At 34.8% G+C, this 23,364-nt stretch overlaps 2 protein-coding genes across 4 annotated transcripts; both read right to left on the reverse strand.

Moving 5' to 3' along the window:
- Window positions 1–403: 403 nt before the first annotated feature.
- On the reverse strand, window positions 404–6,100 carry LOC135641726 (uncharacterized). Of its 2 annotated transcripts, XM_065157416.1 has the most exons (3): window positions 3,997–6,100; window positions 1,558–1,691; window positions 404–1,389 (listed from the first exon to the last, which is right to left on the reverse strand). In XM_065157416.1, the coding sequence occupies exon 1, from the start codon at window positions 5,991–5,993 to the stop codon at window positions 4,137–4,139; it is 1,857 nt and encodes a 618-aa protein (XP_065013488.1). In that variant the 5' UTR covers window positions 5,994–6,100; the 3' UTR covers window positions 404–1,389; window positions 1,558–1,691; window positions 3,997–4,136. The 2 variants fall into 2 exon arrangements, with proteins under 2 accessions (XP_065013488.1, XP_065013551.1); XM_065157479.1 differs by lacking the exon at window positions 404–1,389 and having other exon boundaries at window positions 1,437–1,691.
- An 803-nt stretch (window positions 6,101–6,903) lies between these two features.
- Window positions 6,904–22,441, reverse strand: LOC103984151 (acetyl-CoA acetyltransferase 2). 2 transcript variants are annotated; one of them, XM_009401595.3, is made up of 15 exons: window positions 22,352–22,441; window positions 21,827–21,896; window positions 20,205–20,303; window positions 19,940–20,113; window positions 19,755–19,860; window positions 18,993–19,131; window positions 13,545–13,622; window positions 13,393–13,458; window positions 11,086–11,171; window positions 10,088–10,187; window positions 9,893–10,003; window positions 9,733–9,774; window positions 9,453–9,539; window positions 9,116–9,201; window positions 6,904–7,216 (listed from the first exon to the last, which is right to left on the reverse strand). In XM_009401595.3, exons 2-15 carry the CDS (start codon window positions 21,852–21,854, stop codon window positions 7,183–7,185), a joined length of 1,236 nt encoding a protein of 411 aa, XP_009399870.2. In that variant the 5' UTR covers window positions 21,855–21,896; window positions 22,352–22,441; the 3' UTR covers window positions 6,904–7,182. The 2 variants fall into 2 exon arrangements, with proteins under 2 accessions (XP_009399870.2, XP_009399878.2); XM_009401603.3 differs by having other exon boundaries at window positions 21,827–21,862; window positions 22,352–22,422.
- Window positions 22,442–23,364: the final 923 nt, after the last annotated feature.

Consider the following 23,364-nt stretch of genomic DNA (forward strand, 5'->3'; position numbering starts at 1 on the left):
ATCATACGTGTGTATAGAGATCAACATTGTAAATGATCATTGTGAAGGTTAACAAGAGACTCGGATCATCATAAACTTCCTAAATATATCATATGATAGAACGTTTCCACAACATATGCCCACTTGAGGAACAGAAATCAAAGAGCTTCTTACCTAATACTTATGCACAGATTAGACAGAAAACGGATGTGGCGCCCACAACATAAAAGAACCAGCATTACATACCATTTTTGAACATACTTCATTACGTGCATTAATTCAAACATCTCAAACAAAAGCCTGAGATCATCATAGAAAGAGAACAAATGAGGTAGCATCAGAAATCAAAGAGCATCTTACCTAATACTAATGCATAGATTAGACAGAAAACAGATGTAGTGCCCACAACATAAAAGAACCAGCATTATATACCATTTTTGAACATACTTCATTAAGTGCATTAATTCAAACATCTCAAACAAAAGCCTGAGATCATCATAGAAAGAGAACAAAAGAGATGGATGATGGATCAGTTTTTGATCCTAATAGAAACAAAAAATTGGAATCAGACACCTATACAAACTTGAGTTCAGTTACTCTACAACACTTCTTAACCAGGTGAGTCTAAAGGCATTCAGCAATAGCATCTTTGGCCGATCAAAGCAACTCACTGCAGCCAACTACATTTTCATATTTTACCCATTCTAACCACAGTAGAGCATTTCCTGTAGTCAGAGCTGACAACCGTGTTATCATCAAGTCCAAACAGCCTAATACATACTACATCAAAAAGACAAATGGACCCAAACCAAAAATTAATTCCTCACCCATTTGTACAAATACAACTTCTTCTACTCTAGCTATAGATGTCCATCAGCCGACCTGATACAACCATGGCTGACAACAAAATGCTACAACATAGTGCAAATGTACAACAACATTACGCTTCAAAGATTGACACCATCCGACATGCTACCCATCCAGCACTACAATATGATGTACTGTTTGAAACAGCACTTTTACATGGGTCATTGAATGAAGACCAGGCAATCATTGAGTAGACAACTGACTCCAGAAAGCATCAACATAGGTTTTGAAAAAGATTGAGCATCATGGCATGCAACCAAATTTTACATCGAGAAGAATGCTCAATCATTGCCAATATCTAATGAACGGCTTGGAAATCACCTAATCTATTGACCCGTTACAACAAAAATAAGAAAGGGTAACTGCCATATCTAAGAAATGAAGTGGGCATCACCCTATCTATCAACCAACAAGAAGAATAAAAACAGTGATTAACAACAACCAAATCCAACATTTCATGGTGTCTGACTAAAGCTACAATCCGACCAGCTCTTCAAGGACCACCATAGTTGAAGTGTGGACCATTTATCAGATTCAGTAACCCTGCAATATCAAGTGCAGCTTTGACACCATGGCATTTGAAAGAAATGTGTAAAAACAAGATAATAGCTCCATGTCTGATTGCATAGCACAACTGATGGTGTCTTAGCTAAAAGTTCTATTGGCAGAATAATCACACTATTAAATCCCATGTATCATCTCAAAACTTACCACCAAGTAGTTCGTTTTTAGTTTTAATGTGATGCACCAACAGTTCAAGTCACAATCTCAATATCTGGAAGATCTCTGACAGCACGAGGAAGAGCCCCACAAAATGTCGCTCAACTGATATAAGTGTCTTCCGGCTGTAGATGTAACACAACAACAGAGTCAATTATGTATTCTAGCAAATTAGCTCTATCAAGCAATGATATAAAATGAAATTCTTGTTTAGGACCTGAGAGATAAGCTTTACAAATTAAAAAAAAATCATGTCGATAGATTAAGTTAAAATGCTCTAAAGAATGAGGATGTTAGGTGTCACGTGCAAATATGGCTACCAAGGTGAAATCAAATATACTCATACAAGATAACATGGCTCAAGGACTTAAACCAATATCTTATACAGAAAACTGTAACTTGCAAACTTTCATATACCCTCTCTATTCCCATTTCAGCAACCTGCTTACAGAGTTCTTTATAACTCCATCTGCTAATTTAAATAAAAATGATTACTATGAACAACAAATTAGAAAAAGAATCAGCTTGGATCCACAAAAGAAAATAACAAGTCAGGGCCTCAAAAAAATTAATAGAAATAAAAAACCCAAGAAGCTGCTGCATTTTAACAGGAAATAGTATTTTATTAAAAAAACCTGTTGTTTCTTATTACACAAGTAAATTATATTTAACTTCCGTGCTAGTTTTTGTAATTTAGGCTCAAGATGCTAGTTATCCTAGAAAACCTCAATCTTGACTATCCCAACAAATATCTAATTGTTTCCAACTGAAGTCCAGATGTATCTTCACACACCCAATAAAATCAATCTTACAATTTAATCCAATTTATTCAGGTCCAAAATCCAATGGTCAAATCCAAGTTATATCTCGATACATGAATCTGTGCCCCAAAACACAAAAAAAACCTATGGATTTTTACATGCATTTTATTTTGCCATAACACAATTAGTATTTTATTGGAAATGGAATGTGAGCAATGTCAGTATATAAGGATTGATGAGCTTACTAACAACTTGGACTAGCATTCCAGCCACAGGCCTCTATATAAGTAACAATGATAATGGGCCTACCAAAGTTGAATCAAGTCATGACTATATCAGGACAAAACTAACACTGTGAATTTGTAATTAAGTATATTCAAGCAGGAAAGGGCTAGTCACGAAGGGCACAAGAAGTACATTATAGCATTGAGCCACTGCTAGGCCATGGGTCTCACATGTGGTTTGCCAACAAATATTCTGCAAACGTGTTTGACTTTGACATTGACAACAAACCCTTCAGTGGATTATAACACCCAAAGTAGGGATACATTGGAAGTGGAAGTGGACTATGTGGGTGGCATGGCATATGAGACTTGATGGGCTTACGAAGTAAATTGGGCTTAAGGAATATTGGTCATGTAGTCAAAGGCCATTTCTATTTGAGTTATCTGCCAACAGGCTCAGTCATGGTGTACACTGTTCACATGTTATCTCAAGGTACCCGATGTGGTTGAGACAATAACCAACATAATAAAGAAAGTCAGGTCTCTTTTCCTCACATAGTGACAAATATTTCAATAATAACCACAAGCTATAAAGTCCCAACTATTTGAGTGGGCAAATATTTCAAATAACAATATTATGCAACATCCATAGTTAACTACACAATTGTAAAGAGATGGTCTCAAGTCAAATATCCTTTATAAGTTTCTGAAGCAGTTAATGTTTCAAGCAGTTGAAAGCATCCACAATAAGCATAAGCTATCATTCCCAACTATCATGCATATTTACATGCATGAATAATTAAATATTCCGGAAGAAACATAATGAATGTGCATTTTCATGCAACATATACAAGTTATATGTTGCTTGGGTTAAAGAAAGGATCAGTATCCAAGTTCGACTAATAAAAAAAACTATATATAGCTTCCATATTTTTTAGAAAATCTTTTTTGTAAAGTTTTTCTGGCATAGTCTAGGTCCATTGCCTGGAATCACCTAGGCTATTTGATAACTATGATTCAAATATGGCGAGAGAACAATTTCTAAAGAGAGGTGAAAAGAAATTCTAATCATATAACTACAACACAGAATTCATTTTGATTATTATTGTGAAACACAGGCAACAAGCTTATGTCCAAAACCTTGTGAGTTTCAGCAAATCATGTTCAAATAACCACTGATAGAAAACCAATGCAAACTAGCAATAAAATATCAGAAAATTAGCAATATAACTAAAAGATAAACTTGAAAGAGCAAACCATGTTAAAATAACCACTGACAGAAAACCAACGCAAAATAGCAATAAAATATCAGAAAATTTGCAATATAACTAAAAGATAAACTTAAAAGTTATGTCTTGCTAATGATGCTAATGAAGTGCAACAGCTACCAAAGAATCTTATACCCTAGATGTTGACAAATAGAGAGGAAATGAAGGTTAGCTTACTTCTTCAGTAACATGACAAGCAGACCCTTGCAAGGATTATCAACAAGAGGTTTCTTGAACTTGGCAGTAAAGCAACTACTAAAACATATGCTTAACAGCTCAACAACATTCTGAGTTGAGAAAGTTGCACAGGGCCTAAATCATTCAGGTGATGGCCGATGCCTCTTGGAATGTTCAACCTCCTGAGACTTGCTATGAGGCCTAGATGATCTTCCTCTGTCCCAGTTATCATTACGCCCTGGCTCACGATCCCTGTGCCTGTGGCGATCCCCATGTCGATCTCTGTCATCTCGAAACCTATCACGTTCACGATCAGGTTCCCTATCTCTTTCTCTATCTCTTTCTCTGTCTCTCTCCCTATCCCTTTCCCTCTCCCGAGAACGATCCCTCTCCCGACCCATTTCTTTATCTCTCCCTGCATCCCTTTCCCTCTCATCAGAGTATCGTCTCTCTAGCCAGTCTTGCCCAGAACCCATATCTTTATCCCTTTCCGCTTTTCTGTCTAGAGCACCATAACGATCCCTTTCGGCCATCCTATCCTTCCCATGGCTCCCTTCTCCATACTGCTGATCAGAAGCAGCATCTTCCCCATAGCTCGCCTGCTCTTCACCTCCCCATCCACCCATATTCGGGTCGGACCACATCCCGATGCCACCAGGTGGCAGTCCCCGCCCAAAGAAAGCAGGATTGACATGGGGAGCCACAATAGGGGGGAATGAAGGCATCATTCCAGGAAAAGGAGCCCCAGTAGCACCCACAGGAAAACCACCAAAGCCAGCACCCATTCTACCCATTGCTGCTCCATAGCCAGTTGGGTCGAACCCTTGACCAAGCATAGCTCCAGGATGCAACATAGGTGGCGGTGGGGCAACCATTCCACCATTGCCCATAATACCCCTTCCACCAACCGGACCCATCCTGTTCCTCATATTACCCATTGGCCCTCGGTTCCCCATACCACCTCTTCCCCAATTGCCACCGCCACCGCCTCCACTACCACCACCGCCACGTCCAAAAGTGCCACCAGCTGAAGGCCCGCCACCTCCTCTACCCTTCTGTGCAGGTGCCGGTGGCTGTGACTGGGACGATGCCGGCTGGTTCTTGTTCACTTGGTTCTCACCCATTCGACGAACAGTGTGTGGTGAAGCCAACGCCACAATACATGGTCTACCATTGAACAAATGCCCATTCATACCATCCTTGCAGGCTGCTGCAGCCATTGGATCATGGAAGTCAACCTGACAGTAGCCCTTCGATTTCCCACTCGCCCTCTCATCAAAAAATTTCACTTCCTTCACCTGCCCATACTTGCAGAGCTCTGCCTCCAGCTCTGCATCCGTCGTCCACCAATGGAGTTCCCCGACGAAAAGAGTGGTCCCACCAACTCCTGCTCCGCCACTGACACCTGCGTCCCCTGCACCATTGGCGACGACTACGCCTCCGCCACGTCCTTGCCTTTGGAAACCCTCGTTCCCATAGCCACCACCTTGCCTCTGAAAACCCTCATCGGCGAAGCTGTTGTTCCCATTATGGCCCTGGATCGGGACAGATCTGCCGGAAGACTGACTCAGATCAGCTCTGCCTGCACTCGCCGCCGCTGCCGGTGGCGGGGGAGGAGGCAGCGCCCCCTGTCTCGCCCCACCCACCGGTTCACCGCCTCCACTCACCCGCGGGTCCGGGAAACCACCGGATCTATCAGAGAAGCGCTCGATCTTCGGCTCCGTGGCGATCCCGGGTATCTGGACCATCTCCGACGGCTCCACCACCAGCCGCGTCGGCGGCGGCGCCGGAGGCGGTGGCGGGAGCTCGCTCCGTCGCTCATCCCGGGCTTGGAACCCACCAGCGTCTTCGCCCCCGTGGAAGGTTTGGTGGAACCCCTCCCCGACGTTAACGTCGCTGTAGAGGTCGTCGTACTCGTCGTCCTCCCCGAAGAACTGTTCCTCGTCCTGGACGGCGGATATCGCCTCGCTCCGGTGGAAGCCCCCGCCGTGCTCCATCAACGAATGGCAGGTCTCCGGTTAGGGTTTCCAAACAGATTGCAACAGCAAAACCCTAATCGTCGAGAGAGAATGAGAAAGAGAGAGAGAGAAAGGCCTTCTGTTTGTCTTCGTAGAAGACCACCAAGTTTCTGTTAATCCTCCGGTCTAATTTAACTAACATCTCAATCGTCACCTATATCCGTCCATCATCGAATATGTACGTTGAGATGTGCGCTCCTTGTAATTGAGTCTCACAGTAAAGAAGTGTCGACGATGCTCTTGCGGGGAAGGAGCCGCAGCCGTGGTGGCGGATAAGTTCGTTCATAAACTAAAGTCAAAAAGATCGTGTCCGTTCGTTCCCTTCACTAGATCGAAACCAACGACGCTGATCTAAGATCTTGCTGCTTCATAGCCTTGATTATTATAGTTGCTTGTTACTATTATATATATATAATTCAATATAAAAAAAAGTGAATTAGATAAATCTTGAACTAATATTTGAAGTATAAATCATCGTAGTTACAGTGAGTGAGATAGATACATAGAATAAAATTTGGAGAACTCAATCTAAGATAAACGAATCGAATATTTTACAATAAAACAAATATCTAAATTTATAAAATTATAATAGTTGGTCCTTTCTTAGCTAATGCAATGTATGTGTTCAAATACATACATTTACATCAAATCATATATTTGTCATGCAATCATTTTTTTTCTCATTTACTAAGGACACATCATTTGTCATTGATCAATCTTCCAAATTGTATGTTACAATCTTTTATCATTTGTCATTGATTAATCTTTACCTTTCTTCATCCCAACACGCAAAGGATAGATAGATACACATTTGTTAGGAAAGGAAGTTGCATTTGAGCTTCAAATATCATCTCCTTCCAAAGTTTGCTCGAGCATCACTAACAACAAGTTCGACTAAAGCATGCTTAAATTAATTCATGTAGAGTTACAGTGATTACATCAAGTTGCATAGGGATCTGGAGCTGCTGCATGCACCCGTACATTCTGAGTCGCTGGCAAGTGCAAATTTTGCGCCCCCCACCTCTCTCTCTCTATACATTATTAAGCATTGGGTAATAAGAACATACAACCTTATTAATCCCACTCTTTTTGTATATATATATATATATATATATATACACACACACGATGGAAGATTTCACTCGGCCTTATAATTTGACAACATGCTTCACAACAATGACCGCTTATGTCCTGCATGAGGCCTGGAAATGGGGAAGAAAACGTTAAAGATGCAGCAGTGAAATGGAAAAGTTTCACATTCATAATAGTACATCAGACTTGTTAATGTCCTTAAAATACAGAACTACTAATTCAAACCTAGATTGATTTGATGCAATAGTGAATACGGACAGTAATATCTTCAGAATCCTAGTAGCACAAATTGAAAAATTGATTAATTTATACATCTGATACACAGAAGAAACAGAAGAATGTAACAAGGTAATGACAACCACTTGATATGACAGTAGTTTCTTTCTGAAACTAAAGGAATCTATTTAAGTTTAGCATGCAGACTTGGAGAAACAAGGTTTACAACCAAGCTTCTGAGTGTGTGTAAATTATCAGGATTAAGAACTTTCATGAAGATAGTCATATTTGGACCTTCAAAAATTCCCATGAATACCAGTAAAAACAGAAAAATACCTTAGAACATGGCCATGGTTAACCAAGGATGAAGATCATCAAAATTTGAATGACAGAAATCCCCACCTCCATATCCTACCCATTGTCATCCTTTACCCACCTGTTTTATTCTTCTAATCCCTTTTAACCACAAAGAAAGAAAAATGAGAGAACTAAAGAGAATGAGAGGATGGGAAGGAAAACAGTTCAGAAAGAAGAGTGATCAAAGACGGCACACAAGGGAGAGAGAAGAAAGGATATTAACAAAAAGTTCAACTTGTGTTCTTTCAAAAATCAGATTGGAACTGTTAATTATGTTGACGGAGCTTGTGAAACTTAACAAATTTTTGAGGTAAATCTTTGCTGTTGGAAGCACCTCTCAAAACATCGATTGGCTCTGAATTACTTTCCTGTAAGTCAGAGGAGAGTCACAGCGATGACAAAGGAGGGAGGGGATAATAAATGGAATTTGGACCACTTGACACCACTGCCAAGTAATCACTCCTGTTGCACCTCTTCAGCTAGGGAAAAATGTGAGAGAATAAAATGTTTTTGACATACGGATGAGATCTTCTGGCGGACAAAAAAGAACAAAAGAAAAAAAGAAGAAAGGGAAGATCGGAAGGAAGAGGAAGAGAAGGGAAATATATTGTAAAGGTAAAAGGGAAAGGAAGAAATGAAAAGGAAAAACATAATAAAACAAATCAAAATTATTCCTAAAAATTTTAATAGTAATTACTTTTTTATTGTATGCTTCCTATCTTTATTTTTCAAACGTTGCTGCTTGCACAATGCCACACCCACACCCATGTCCGCTTCTACTCCTGTTCCTTGCAATTAGAAGGAATATATGATATCTGAAACTTATTTGAATTCTATATGTATTAAAAGTGCAATTTTCTTTAGCTAACAACAAAACATAAGATTTCTAATCGCAACATAAAGAAAGACCAGGCTATCACAATGATCATTTCTTTCAACTATATATTGTGTCCATCTTTTTGTCCTTTTCACTGCAATATAAGCAAGTAAATATCACTAATATTCATTATTCATTGCCATATATTTCATCTTCAGTTTGTAACAAGGGTTTTGACTAAGCTTCAGTTTGTAGCAAGTAAATATCACTAATATTCATTTTTCTGAGCAAGTCCAAAGGAAAGATTTCTATGGTCTATTCCCCAAAGAAGAGCACTTGTCATCCTCTACAAACTTCACTATACTCTTTAATTATATATACACATGTTAATTCTGAGTTCATCTTGACAACATATCTTCCATTGTGTTTAGTATATGCACCTATACAAGCACAGTACAGCCATACAAGATTCCTGATACGAGAATATTTCTCATGTTCTAGTTAATCAACAAAGTTTTCTGTTACTAGCTTATGAGACTAAACATGCATGTATTCCCATGGATGCTCCTAGAAAAATGATCGAGAGACACTAAACCTTACCAAAATTAAAAATACTTACACTAGCTCTAAGACAAGTGCAGAAGCTCCCCCACCACCATTGCAGACAGCAGCGACTCCAACTTTGCCATGCCTCTCTCTCAGGACCTAAACAAATAGGAAAGGCAAGCCTAAGTGTCCTCTTCTTAATAGTGAATATCTAGACCAGCATCTTGCCAAACATATTTATGTAATAAAAGTTACAGAAGCAGATGGTTTTTTTTACAACCAATACAATAAGATATTAGCACATGAAATTTACTGCATTTGGACATATGAAAACATGCGATTACTGGCATCCAAGATGGTTTTCAAGGAGGAGTGAAGCATGTAATGTCAAATCAAGCTTGCAAGCATACCCCAATCAAGGTAACCAGAATACGAGCTCCACTGCAACCTAGAGGGTGTCCCAATGATACAGCTCCACCGTGCACATTAACTTTTTCCTGCACCAGGAAGCAAATAGGATAAGCAAATTATTGATAGAACTGTAACTAACAGTAAGATGATTCTACAACCATAAAAAGAAACAAAATAATTTGAATAGCTAGTTTTTCTTGCACATATGTTTAGAAAAACAAAAGCCAAAGGTCTAACACAGAAGGGATCAAACATAAAAGGACAAATAATAGAACTCACTGAAGGAAGAGATAGAAGCTTCTGATTTGCCAAGGCAACAACCTGTGAAAAAGAACAACTTTTAGCCTGCAGTTAATGAGAACGAAAGAAAGAGAGAGATCGGGAGAAAGAGAGACAGAAAGAAGTGGATTCAAAATATATTAGGAGTTGAATAACTTACAGAGAAAGCTTCATTTATTTCGTAAAAATCTATTTGAGATGCCTCCAAGCCAGCATTTGAAATAGCCTTCGGAATTGCAAGTGCAGGTGCTGTAGTGAACAACTCAGGGGCCTACATGAGGAAATCATTTATGAGTTGTGTGTTATGACATTTACTAACTATGACAAAAAGGCTCTTATTTCTTCCTGTCCATACCTGAGCAGCATCAGCATATCCTCTTATCTTTGCAATTACTTGCAGTCCTAGTTCTAGAGCCTTCTCTCCACTTACCAGTACCAAAGCAGCGGCACCGTCACTATACCAAAATATTAATTAATAAGTATATGAAACTAAATGGCACCGAAACAGGATCCTATGATTAACTTGCAATGAGTTAGACTAAGATTAAAAATGAACAGCAACAAATAACAATCAGATCAAGGTTATATCAATAAAGTCCAAAAATTAAAGTCATAAAAAGAATGGAACTTTGTCAATTATATAAATCATACAGATAAAATGACTTTACGGTATGCTTGTTATCAGCAAGCTAATAATAGTTAGATGAGGATATTAACAACACTTACTGCAAGTTTTAAATTTAATAAATGACAACCCAAAAGATACATATAAGGGCACATAAGCATAAAAGTACCTAACAGGTTCACATGTAATGAAGGCTTCTACATATTTTGTATATTTTGGGTCAAACTAAATCATGCTAGGGATAAAAATACAAGTACCTTAGATTCATAGAATAAAGGTAAGAAGATTCATGTTACCCATGATAATTGAGATACAATATACTAAGATGAACAAAAAAGACTTGGAAAGGTCTTCTCATACATATTAATTAAATGTCAGCATCCAAGACCCTGTGAAAGGAAGAATCAAACCAATGTATGTGTTGCTCTTCTAAGGTGGAGTTATCTCGCTCTATAGAACATTAAGAATGAATGGAAGGACAAAAATCTTCTTAAAATTTAAGATGCAACTTTAGATAAAGAGTGAAACCAAAAGGGTGCAAAGGATCTGACAAGTACAAAAGAAAAACAGTTGCAATCATCAAAAGAACCCTAGCTATAGAAATATCACATAAAGAGGATTTGCAACACAAAATAAATTACTTACCATGATCATCTTACTCGATAGAAGCAATGGTGTAATAAAAAAAAAGATAGTCCAAATAATACAACAACAAATGAACAAAATACCTTATACTTGATGCATTTCCAGCTGTTACTGTACCACCATTCTCCTTAAAACTTGGTCTGAGCTTCCTTAGTTTTACAGGATCAAACTAGCCAAACAGAAAATATAGACAATATTGTCTCAGAATTACTGAAAGATTTATGCATAAGAAGGATTGGCATTTAATAACAAAACCACCATACTAGGCATGCAAGAAAAATAACAAAAACATACACACTCAGTGTGCAAAATATATAAAAATATAAAGAACTCATAAATACATCCACAAGGATACATGATCAGTGATTTTTAATAAAAGAATATTCTGATGGTAGGGTTTGCATTTTCACTAATCCGGTTAAGTTTTAAATTTTCTAAATACAACCAGATAAGAAAGGTAAACACACGAAAGAATTTCTTTCCATTCACTTTTTCTTGGCCTTCAAGTCAAGCTTATAACTTTGAACCTTTTCTTTCTCATATTCAAGTGTTTTTCTTTAAAGATGGTGTTGATTGGAAGGGACTAATAGCAAAAGTAAAAGTAAAGCCTACCTAAACCTGTATTCTTAATTTGCTTAAACTATTAAAATTGAATCACTGGTCATCACCTAATATTTTGACCTAGATGAGAACTTGACTATTGATGCAGAGTCAATCATTTAGAAAATATAGATATGAACTGAAATGACATGAACTATATTACTTTCTCATAGTATCTTGTTAATTCTGGAGAACTGCCTCTTGTGTCATATCAAATCCAACTTATCTTGACATGTTAAAACATAAGGATAGTAAGAAACTACCATCCATATGTTACACATGTTAGTCCAGAAAATGTCCACAATTACATCTAAATTGTCAGATGAAATTTTCCGGATGAAATATAAATTCAGTTTTATTTGTGTCTGATAATCTAAATATACTTGCCTACATTGACATAAAAAGGTATTTACTCTATTTCTCTAGGTATAATGTTTTTTTTTTACTTTCTTAAAATGGATCTTTTCCTTCTCACACTTGCTTGCTGGTCTATGTTTCCATAAGATATCACTGACAGGTTCGATTTGACTTAAATATTTGTTGCTAAAAAATCTATTCATGCAAAATATTCATATACATATCCACACTAATCTCAGTTAGATTCTGATTAAATATCCCATTTGTATCCGTAGCTCAACAAAAGGTAAGATAATTTTCTGTTCAGTATCATATTTTACATGTTTGTATATCTCCACTCTGTATCTGAACAAATTTCACCCCTAATCAGACCATGGATGTGTCAATTTTCATTGTCGTGAAACTTAGATCCTAAGGATTGAAGGTTAGCATCATCATATTTGTCTCCCATAATTATCATGATGGTAATAAAGAATTGTTGGTGTCACAAAAATCAAACACACGAAACAGAATTTCATGTGTAACCAGGATCTTTGATCCTAAGGAATGAACGTCAGCTTCTTCATCATATTGTATCTTATGATCATCATGATGTTAATCCAGAATTCTTGTTGCTCACACAGAAATCAAATGCTCTGCAACAGAACTTAATGTCTAACCATGATGAAGGAGACTATCCTTAAATTCTCTAAAGAAGTATATTTGTTTTCAATGATAACCAGTCACATCCATATTTCCCTCATTTCTTAATTACCTGTAACTTAATAAAGAAGCTAGAAAGATCTTCACATGGAGAGAATTGATAAATTACCATTCAAAACAAGATTGACAGACATTGAATTTTTAGAGTTATCTGATAATTCAACATTGTGCTTCCAATTTTGTGCATTAATTCTGGACGGGATCTACGAGATGTTTACTTATTAAAGTTCTAAGTTTAAAAGAGAGGATATTTAGTTTTCTTTGAAAATATAAAGCTAAAGGTAAGGTATAGTATTTTTCTTTTGCTTATCTGTTGTGAAGAGTTTCAGCCAAAATTTTTTATAATTTCATACCAGCTTATGCACTAAAGCATTGTACATGACATTGTAATTCTTGGTGTCAAGTAAGGACCTTAAAATTCTAAAAATATCAATGTCTTGTTGTCAAATTGTACACAAAGAAAAATTATTAAATTTTGATAACAAAGAATGCTCAACTGGAAAACATGATAAAACATAATATAATAATTCAGTATTACCCATTTCTATTGACATGTCATCTTAAAAAATCTAACCTATGGGTTGTGTTTACTACTGGAAAAACTTCAAAAACTTACTATCTAGAACTTTTCTCCGTTAATAATGCATACAAAATCCATTACTGTAGTATGATGTATGTGAAGTGTTGTATTGCACTAAGAAACATTTGCTCCCACAACTTGAGGACTTTACTTTTTCAAGACTTTCATCCTTGTCAATAATCACTGATGGTCTTCCTCTGCCTGCAGAAACTTCAATCTACAAAACATGACAACAAAGGAAATTGGTGAAACTTTCAAGTATTAAATTTTCATTTTAATTTACCATAGTGAGAGATTTTTAACTGGAGCAATTTCCCATATGAATGCACCACTATCCCGAGCAGCTATTCCACGCTCATTGCTTCGAATAGCATAAGCATCCTAAAGGAGCATAGTGAAGATAAAGAAGTCATGCTTCTGTGAAAGTGACGTGTAAAACAAATTCTATAATTATATAAACCAGGTAGATCTAACAAAAACATTCAGTTAAGGGAGGGCAATTCAAGCATTTAACTGCCAAAAACTTTTTTTTTTTGCATAATTCTGAGACAAATACAGCTACTTTATAATCATGGCCTTGAAGCAACTTCAGAATTTAGATAATAATTAAACAGTTTCAATTGATGAGCTGAAAACATCATAACATATCAGTCAAGTTTTAGAAGACAATCCATTTCTCAGTCTTTCAGATAATTAAAAAATCTACTCAATTCCAAGAAAATCAGAAATAAATATATACGGTTCCTGCTTCCTACAGACAATTGCACTACATTGCATAGATGGAATGACACTCAATTGAAGGTAATAAAACAAAGGATCAAAATATATGAAGATCTTGATCAAGAACCAAGGAACACTGTAGTATTGTTAACATGACAATCTGTAAAAATATATGGAACTAGATATCAAACAGCACAAAGGAAAAAGGTCAAAAATATTTTGGAAAAATAAAACTATCTGACAACCTGCTTATTTTTGGAGAAACATGTCATAGTGCCTTTTGCTCATAAGTGTGATAACAAAATATTGTGTCAGCATCAGGTTAGCAGCTAGTATAAATGTGTTTGGCCAAGCCAAACTAGCAAGCTATTCATGAAACAATACCAGGTTATACAATAATTCATTAAGCCGACACATGTTTTATGCCTCAGACAATAATCAAGGACTATATTTCATTTCAAATTAGCCTTCCTAACTTCCTATGGGTGGATTTTAGATTATAAACATTAATGATCCTATCCATCCATCATTTTAAGAACTCCAAGAACATAATCGAATATAGTGATCACAATTATCTGACAATAGAAGTCGACTATTTGAAAATAATTTTTGATGGCAAAAAAGAAAAGCAGTTCATCTGTAATGTGCTTCTCTATAGGTACCAAGTAACCATGTAATTTGACAGCATAAACAATGAGGAAGCCAAAACATGAAGTTATTTCCAATGCAACTCTTGATGCCCCACAGTTGAATTGTAACACAAATATCCTTGCCCTTTTTTATCAAATATGTTTGTTCTTGAAGTACCAACCACTAAGATTTCCTAAGATTCCTTCATTTAACAAATTGCTGGTTTGGAGTCTTGTAGCCTACCTGATAAAAGACCTAGCAGTTTACAAAGTTATCCATGTGCATCAACTATCAAGGTTAGTCAAATGGAATCCTTTGACCATCATAAGTTTTATTCACTCCATATGTCAGTTCAAGTTATGCATCTTACCTCTGTTTTGCTTTGAGGAAATCCGGGAACTTCCATATCTTCTGTTGCTAACATCTGCTCATCCTACAGATTATTAGAGTTCTATCATTAATTACTAGCTTCCAAGAACTACCTAGTCCCGGAAATTCTACAACTTGTTTTGCAAGCCCAGCACACACAGGAACAAGGCACAAGCAGTCTTTTTAGTCTGCTGATTTGTTTTTAGTATAAAGCTAGGTCGTCATGAACATGGATTTTAACCGATTTCAGTATAAAGCTAGGTCATCATGTCAGAGCTAATGAATATGAATCTTAACTGATTTCAGTATAGAGCTAGGTAGTCACCCGGAAGTGACACAAGACACCTTCACCACCTAGGTGCCCCGAGTTACAAACGATGGGCTAGGAGGTCGCCCAAAAGCAGTTCATCACATCGGCGCCCGGATGTGGCACTAAGTAGGTAAGGGTTCTCTCATTGTTTTGGACCAATAGGAGTAAAAAAATTAGTCCCAGAACAAAATGTTAGGTTAGCAACTTGGAATATTGGAACACTTTCAGGGAAGGGATTAGAATTTGTAGACACTATGATCAGAAGAATAAATATTATTTGCTTACAAGAGACTAAGTGGGTAGGGGAAAAATCTACAGAAATTGATAGTAATAGATTTAAAATTTGATATACTAGAAAAGTTAATCATAGAAATGGTGCAAGAGTTGTTATTGATAAGGATTTTAAGAACAATGTTGTCGATATAAAAAGATTTGGAGATAGAATTATAGTTCTAAAATTTATGAAAGGATAAGATGTTTTGAATGCCATTAATGCATATGCCCCTCAAGTTGGGTTGGATGATCAAACCAGAAGAAAATTTTAGAAAAGCTTATATGATATCATTCAAGGAATGCCTATAATCGAAAAACTTATAATTAGAGGAGATTTAAATGGTCATATAGGGAAAACATATGATGAATACAAAGGGGTACATGAGGGCTTTGGTTATGGGGAGAGAAATAAAGATTGTGGTATGATTTTGAATTTTGCAACTTCGTATGATCTTATAATTGTAAATACTCACTTTAAAAAGAGAGATGAACATTAAATTACTTATAAGAATGGTCACAACTATAGTCAAATAAACTTTTTTGTCATTAAAAAGGTAAACAAAGTTATTTGTAAGAATTGTAAAGTTATACCTGGCGAAAGTTTGACGAATCAACATAGGTTGATGGTCTTATATATTTACCATAAAAAATGCAAGAAAAAATAAAAAAAAGATAGTAGAAAATATTACTAGGACTAGATGGTAAAATTTTAAAGATGATAAGGTAAACAATTTTAAGAATAAGGTGGAAAGGGAGGCGACTTGGAACTTAGATGAGGATAATATTAATATTATTTGGACTACAATAACTAATAACATTAGGAGCTTAACAAAAGAGATTCTTGTTGAAACTAAAGGTATAGGTATCACCTTAAGAGAGAGTTAGTGGTGGTGCAAGGAAGTTTAAAAAATAATTTTTACTAAAGAATCATGTTTTAAAGATTGACAAAATTATAGAACTAAGAAAAAAATTTAAAAGATATAAAGAATCTAAAAAAGTGGCTTAAAATAGCGATTAGTATGACAAAGATATAAAACTTACGATAACTTTTATAATAAACTAGGTACTAAAGATGGTGAAAAAGATATATATCGAATTGTTAAAGCTAAGAAAAAAGTACAATAATTTAGGTAATATTAGATACATTGAAGATGAGGATCAAAAAATACTTATTAATGATAAGAAAGATGAAAAATTATTTTTATAAATTATTTAATGAATATTCCACATAGGCCTTAGATTTAATGATAAATAATAATGGTAGACTTAATAATCATAGATTTATTCGTAAAATTAAAACTAATGAAGTAAAAGGCGCATTAAAGACGATGAAAATAGCTAAGAGCATGGGCCTGATGGTATCTCTATTGAGGTCTGAAAAAGTTTAGAGGATAAGGGAGTAGCTTGATTAACTAGTTTATTTAACAAAATCATGAGATTTGATGGGATACCTGATGGATGGAGAAAGAGTTTTTTAGTGTCAATTTACAAAAATAAGAATGACATACAAAATTGTTTAAATTATAAAGGAATTAAAATCATGACTCATACTATGAAACTATGGAAAAGAGTTACCAAAAGTAGGATAAGACTTTAAACCAAGGTCTTCAATTTCAAAAAATACTGCCCGTTATGGGCGATACGTACCGGTCCATCAACAGACCGGTACACGGACCGCCTATTATCGGACTATATATATATATATATATATATATATATATATATATGCGACGTTGCCGAGCCTGGGGAGAAGAGAGAGGCGGCGTCGCCGAATTTTTATTTTACATATATATATATACATATATATACACATACATATATATACATACATATATATACACATACATATATATACATACATATATATATATATACATACATACATATATATATATATATATATATATACCTATACCGAACGGTATACCGCTTGGTATACAATATCGTACTGTATCGAGCGAATGTCGAAACTCCGGTACGGTACGATATTTCAATCCTTGCTTTAAACAAATATATTTGAAAATTAATTTGGTTTTATGCTTGGAAGATAAACCATAAAAGCTATTTATTTATTAAGATAATTAATAAAGAAATATAGGGAGAAAAAGAAAGATTTGCATATGTTTTTTATTGACTTAGATAAAGCCTATAGTAGGGTTCCTAAAGATTTATTATTATGAGTTTTAGAAAAGAAAGGTATATCCACTAATTATATTGATGTTATCAAAGATATGTATGATAATGTAGTTACTAGTGTTAGAACTATAAGAAGTGTGTCTAGTAAGTTTCCTATTATCATTGGATTACATCAATGATCCGCATTAAGTCCATATCTTTTCACATTGATAATGAATGAACTTACTAGTCACTTTCATGATAAACCTCCCTGGTGTATGTTATTTGCTAATGATATTATTTTAGTTGATGAAAGTCTAAGTGTAATTAATTATAAACTTGAGCTATGGAGGCAAGCCTTTGAAACTAAAGGTTTTAGATTACGTATGACTAAAACTAAATATATAAAATACAATTTTAGTGATTCTAGAAATAGACAAGAGAATATAGTTAAATTAACGGATAAGATGTCCTTTTAAGTAAAAGTTTTAAGTTCCTTAGATCAGTTATTCAACAAAATAGAGAGATCAATGAAGATATTATTCATAGAGTAAAAACATGATCGTTAAAATGATGAGGGGCATCAAGAGTCTTGTGTGATCATTGGATACATTCGAGATTAAAAAAATAATTTATAAGATAGTTGTGAGACCAACAATGCTTTATTAATATATATTAAGCAGTTAAGAAAAACCATATACAAAAAAAGTATATGTTGTCAAGATGAGAATATTGAGATAGATGTGTGAAATTATTTGTAAAAATAGAAAAAATACTTTTATTCATGAACAACTAGGTATCGCTTCGATAAAAGAAAAGATGAGTGAAAATCGTTTAATATGGTATGAGCATATGCTGAGGATACCTCTGGATGCGATAGTCAGAAGAGGTAAAATAATTAATATTAATAATATGAGGTGAGATAGAGGAAGACCTAAAAAGACTTTAATATAAATTATAAATAAAGATTTAAGTATTATGAACTTAACTTAGTATATAGTTTTTTACAGACCTCAATGATGACAATAGATCCATGTAGCCAACCCCAAATAGTTGGGACGACTTTATTGTTGTTGTTGTTGAATCTATTTGTTTTTATCCAATGAACCGTATGAAGCAAACTAGGAACAAATGCAGGAAAATATATGAAAAACACGTGTATGATGACACAAAAAGTACAATCATGGTAAAATGTGCAACCATGTAATTGATAAATTTGCAATATCCAACTATATATGCTCCATAAAAAAATTAATTCAAGCCTTATAAGTCTCATAAATTAGTTGTAAAACTAACATGAAAGGACACTAAAAAGGTACAAAAAAGAAAATCACCTGCTCTTCTCTTGTTATTGAATGATGATCAGCACATATTTCACCACATATTCCCATGGAAACATTATTATAGACATCCCACATACCATCTTTGAGCATCCCATCAACAAGACTATCATGTCCAAATCGAGACCCTTTTCTGTGTTTATTCAAACATAGCAAAAAGATTATCAGAGTCAAGATAAGCATAGAATAATGATCTCCTATTGCCAACACATCAAATTAAGTGTCCCAACAAAAAACCAATGTCAGATTGAGATCGAGGATTACCTATGACAAACCTAACATGAATCAGATGATATTCATTTCAACTTAATAATTAAGGACCAAGAAACTTCAAAAGTGTCTTTTATTAATTGTAGATGACTTGCCCTTTGACAATTATGAATTTGTGAAAACAAATCCTATAAAACATGAATAAAGAATAAAGTCCAATGTGTATAATCGCAGAACTTATTTATATATCTACATATATATATGCCCAAATGTCATGGAGCCTGCAGTAACAGTTAGAAGGGGGGACACATGAGAATACCATAAAACTTCTTTTTTTGTTTATGCTTTTTACGTACTATTTTTCACAGAAATAGTATAGGTCAGCAAGCATCCATGATAAAAAATCAATGTGTCACATTTAATGATTGTCCCAATTTGTTTACATAGAGGTAAACCAGAAAAATCTAAGTAGCAGTCCTCATGATTGGCTACATATGCAGAACCAAATTTCTAGATGCAAGAAAAAGGGAAATCCAAGTGGCTAACCGTGCTTCCGCAATATACTTGGGGGCATTGGACATGCTCTCCATGCCACCAGCTACAACTACATCATTAATACCCAGCTCAATGCTTTGTGCTGCAAACATTGTAGCTGTGATGCAGAAAAGTAAGTACGTCACTCATGAGACATTCCTACCAAACCTACTTATTCAAGCTGGCCAGATTTTTACCTTTCATTCCGGATGCACAGACTTTGTTTACAGTGGTGCAGACAACTGTATTTGGTATCCCAGCACCTAGAGCAGCCTGCCTAGTGGGAGCTTGACCTAGATTTGCACTCAAGACATTGCCAAAAAAGACTTCTTGAACTAGGGCTGGATCAATGTTTGCCCTTCTAAGAGCATCTGAGAAATCACAACAACATTCCAGTATGTCAAACAGGTTACAAAAGTAAAGGAAATAAAAGTGTCAGCAAGATAATAGCTTTAATCATACATTTGATGGCCATAGACCCAAGTTGCATTGCCGACAAAGAAGACAGAGCACCGAGAAACCCACCCATCGGTGTGCGTGCAACACCAACAACACAAACATCTGTTCACAAGACAAACATAGCAAAACAAGATATAACCATCAAATATTTTAAAATTATATAATGACAAGACCATTTATCATGCATCAATCTGTACATATATAGAGAGAGCCCAGCTTGCCTCAGGTCGATCTGCTGTTATGTCACTATTTTAAAATCTTTCAAAAATCACAAAGGAGAATAAAAAATTAAATTATCTAAATATCTAAGTTTAATTTATACCCTCTAAAGTGTATCCACATAAAATATCATGAGTCATGACACTTCAAGCCCATTTGCCTGTCCACTAACTTGTCCTGTATTTTTTATTTATGTGCCACATAATTGATAGGTAAATGAATATGGAATCTCATGATTAACAATAAAGGGAGAAGCCTAGAGAATTTATAATCACTTTGATAGTCAGATCACTGATTATAATATCGCTTTCTATCAAGTTGATCATTAATTTGACCAACCTAGAAAAATCATGAATTCTGGTTGACTTGAGACTAGTCATGCTATACATACAGCATCAAAAACAAACATAATCATATAATCTTCCAAGACTTGGGAGTTTAGTTACATTATTTGTTACCTATCAGTTATCTTCATGAATTGATAAAATGGAAAAGTGAACTTATGAAATTGGTAAAAAAAGAGGGAAAATATGTTCCTTGGCATTTGGCAAAATACAGAATTTTGGCTCTCGACCTTTAAAGAAAAAGCATGTAAATATAAAATATTTCCTTTATTTGAATAACTTACATCACAGCTACACTGAGTCTCAGATAAGTGATGCTCGAGATCCTAATTGTTGTGTCTACATTACTCTTCTGATTCAATTTCATGAACTACTAACTTGCAAAGTTACATAGAGTAACTCAATTGGTCACAGGATATAACCTTGTCTATTCTGTTGGTGTTATTAACTGATGCTCAGGAAGTGGTAGTATAGTAGATAAAAACCAGCATGCCTTAAGCATCTAGGTCTGCAGATATAAGTAATGTCAGGATGCTTCTCTTCCAAGTATCAATCATAAATGGCAACAATTGTTCATAGAAAGTGAAAGAATTATTAAAAAAACTCCAGAAATGAATACTGGAGCAAAACTAAGACTGAATTCTCAAACAACCTATGCATGCTACAAATCTTGAAGCAACAAATTGTCCCATTTTGCTTCCACCTACTGCTACTTGACAAAGAAAATTCTGCAGTAAATGGTTTGATATGGCTCGAAGCTCAAGTCTAGACAGGCTCATGCAATTAGGTTATAAAACTCTTGTTTCATCTAATCTGCATCTTGATTCAAGCCAAAAACCACAAAAGGGACTACAATAAAGCAAGCTAAAATAATCTAAGAGGAATATTAATATATGTATATGTACATATATATATATATACATATATATATATATATATATACACATGCATACATATATACATACATACATATATATATATATACACACACACACACAGATATATATATATATATATATATATATATTCTTTAAGAAACACTCATTCGGGTAATCTGTATACCTCTTGGCTTTATCTTCTCCGAAGCCATTGCTGATGCTGTGAACAAATGCAAAAGTGACAACTAATTAACCTACAAAATAGAAGAAAAGGTAACGAAGATTTGATTTCTCCAATAAAAGGATAACAGAGGAGCGTATGACTATCAGTGCGTACGCCACAATTTCTTCATGTACGAAAGTGAAACTACGAAACCAACTAGAAAAATGAAGCATTAACATATGGAAATCTTGTAAATGTTGTAAAAGATGAAGCCAAAACGGAAGGATGAGCAAGCGATCGCAGGATCGCATCCAACAACTTGTAATGGACACGAAACTTAGTGAAACTTGAAAAGAAAGTAAAACAAAAGGAAAAGGATGCTGCTGCCCTCTCCCCTCGCAAAGAACAGATCGAGAGGAGCAAAAGGAGGATCGGCTAACGGAAGAGATCAGATGGCGGGCTAGAGACAGAGTGAACGGTCGCTGCGGAGAGCATGGCGATCACCGATTAAGGTTTGATGGAAGAGGAAGCGACGAAGTAGCTCACCTGCTTCTCCCCAGAGTCCCAGACCGCCGCTCGGGGAGGAGAGAGAGAGAGATAGGCAAAGCCAAAGGAAACATAACCAAGGCTAAAAGTAGCAAACAGTAGGGGCAAGAACAACGACATTTAGCACATTCCACCCTGCCACATATTGTAATTACTAATAAGGCAGAGGATATTTGGCACATCCCATCCTTTTATCTGGTTTTTAACTGCAAGTTTTCTCAGCATATTATGCGTGTAATTAGTTATATTTAATATCTTAATATTTATATTTTTAAAAATTATATTAAGATCTCTATATTTATGAAAATAAAATATTAATATTTTATATAGAATTAAAATAATAATTTATATAATTAAAATTTTAAAAAAATTTGTTAGAATAACGAGTTAAATATTTCACTTTCATAACTATAAGGATGTTAATATAATTTTTAAAAGTATAGGGATTGAGATGTTAAAGATAGTTAATTACGAAGGATAATATATAATTAATCTATAAATTTTTTAAAAAAAAAATTTATTAATTAAATTAATTAATAACTTAAAAATATATATTAATGTTTTGAATACTTAATTTAACATAATATTTTTTTTAATTTCAATTGATATTAATATATTTTTAATAACAGTGTATTAAAAATATTTTTAAAATAGATAAAAAATATTGAGATGAGTATATGTAATTATTATAAAAATAGTAAAAATCATGAACGTATATATTTTTAATAAAACATAAATAAAAATATCTATAAGATAAATACAACAAACAATATAAGAAGAAATAGATGATGTAAAAGAATTATAGGACCAGACTTATTAAATGGATATCGGTTGGAGTTACAAATATGGATCGATTTAAATTTTTGAAAGGGAAATATGTTATTTTCAAATAGTGAAAGAATAGATATGCGAACCACCGGATTTAAAGGGCAAATAAGTCAACCCAAAACTTTTAGGACGAAACATAAGTCATTAAAGTTAATTTAGTTTTCTTTTAATATTAAATTCAATAA

Source organism: Musa acuminata, chromosome BXJ1-1, assembly GCF_036884655.1.
Source record: "Musa acuminata AAA Group cultivar baxijiao chromosome BXJ1-1, Cavendish_Baxijiao_AAA, whole genome shotgun sequence".
Classification (NCBI taxonomy): Eukaryota; Viridiplantae; Streptophyta; class Magnoliopsida; order Zingiberales; family Musaceae; genus Musa; species Musa acuminata.

What these genes read in the sequence shown, in the direction of transcription:
- LOC135641726 (XM_065157416.1), bottom strand. Translation starts at nt 5,993, where the DNA reads ATGGAGCACGGCGGGGGCTTCCACCGGAGCGAGGCGATATCCGCCGTC.
- LOC103984151 (XM_009401595.3), bottom strand. Translation starts at nt 21,854, where the DNA reads ATGGCTTCGGAGAAGATAAAGCCAAGAG. An exon ending in GGAAATGCATCAAGTATAAG is followed by an intron (nt 10,188 to 11,085) that starts GTATTTTGTTCA and finishes ATTTTGGTATAG; the next exon opens with TGACGGTGCCGCTGCTTTGG. An exon ending in AGCTTCTATCTCTTCCTTCA is followed by an intron (nt 9,540 to 9,732) that starts GTGAGTTCTATT and finishes TTCCTGGTGCAG; the next exon opens with GAAAAAGTTAATGTGCACGG.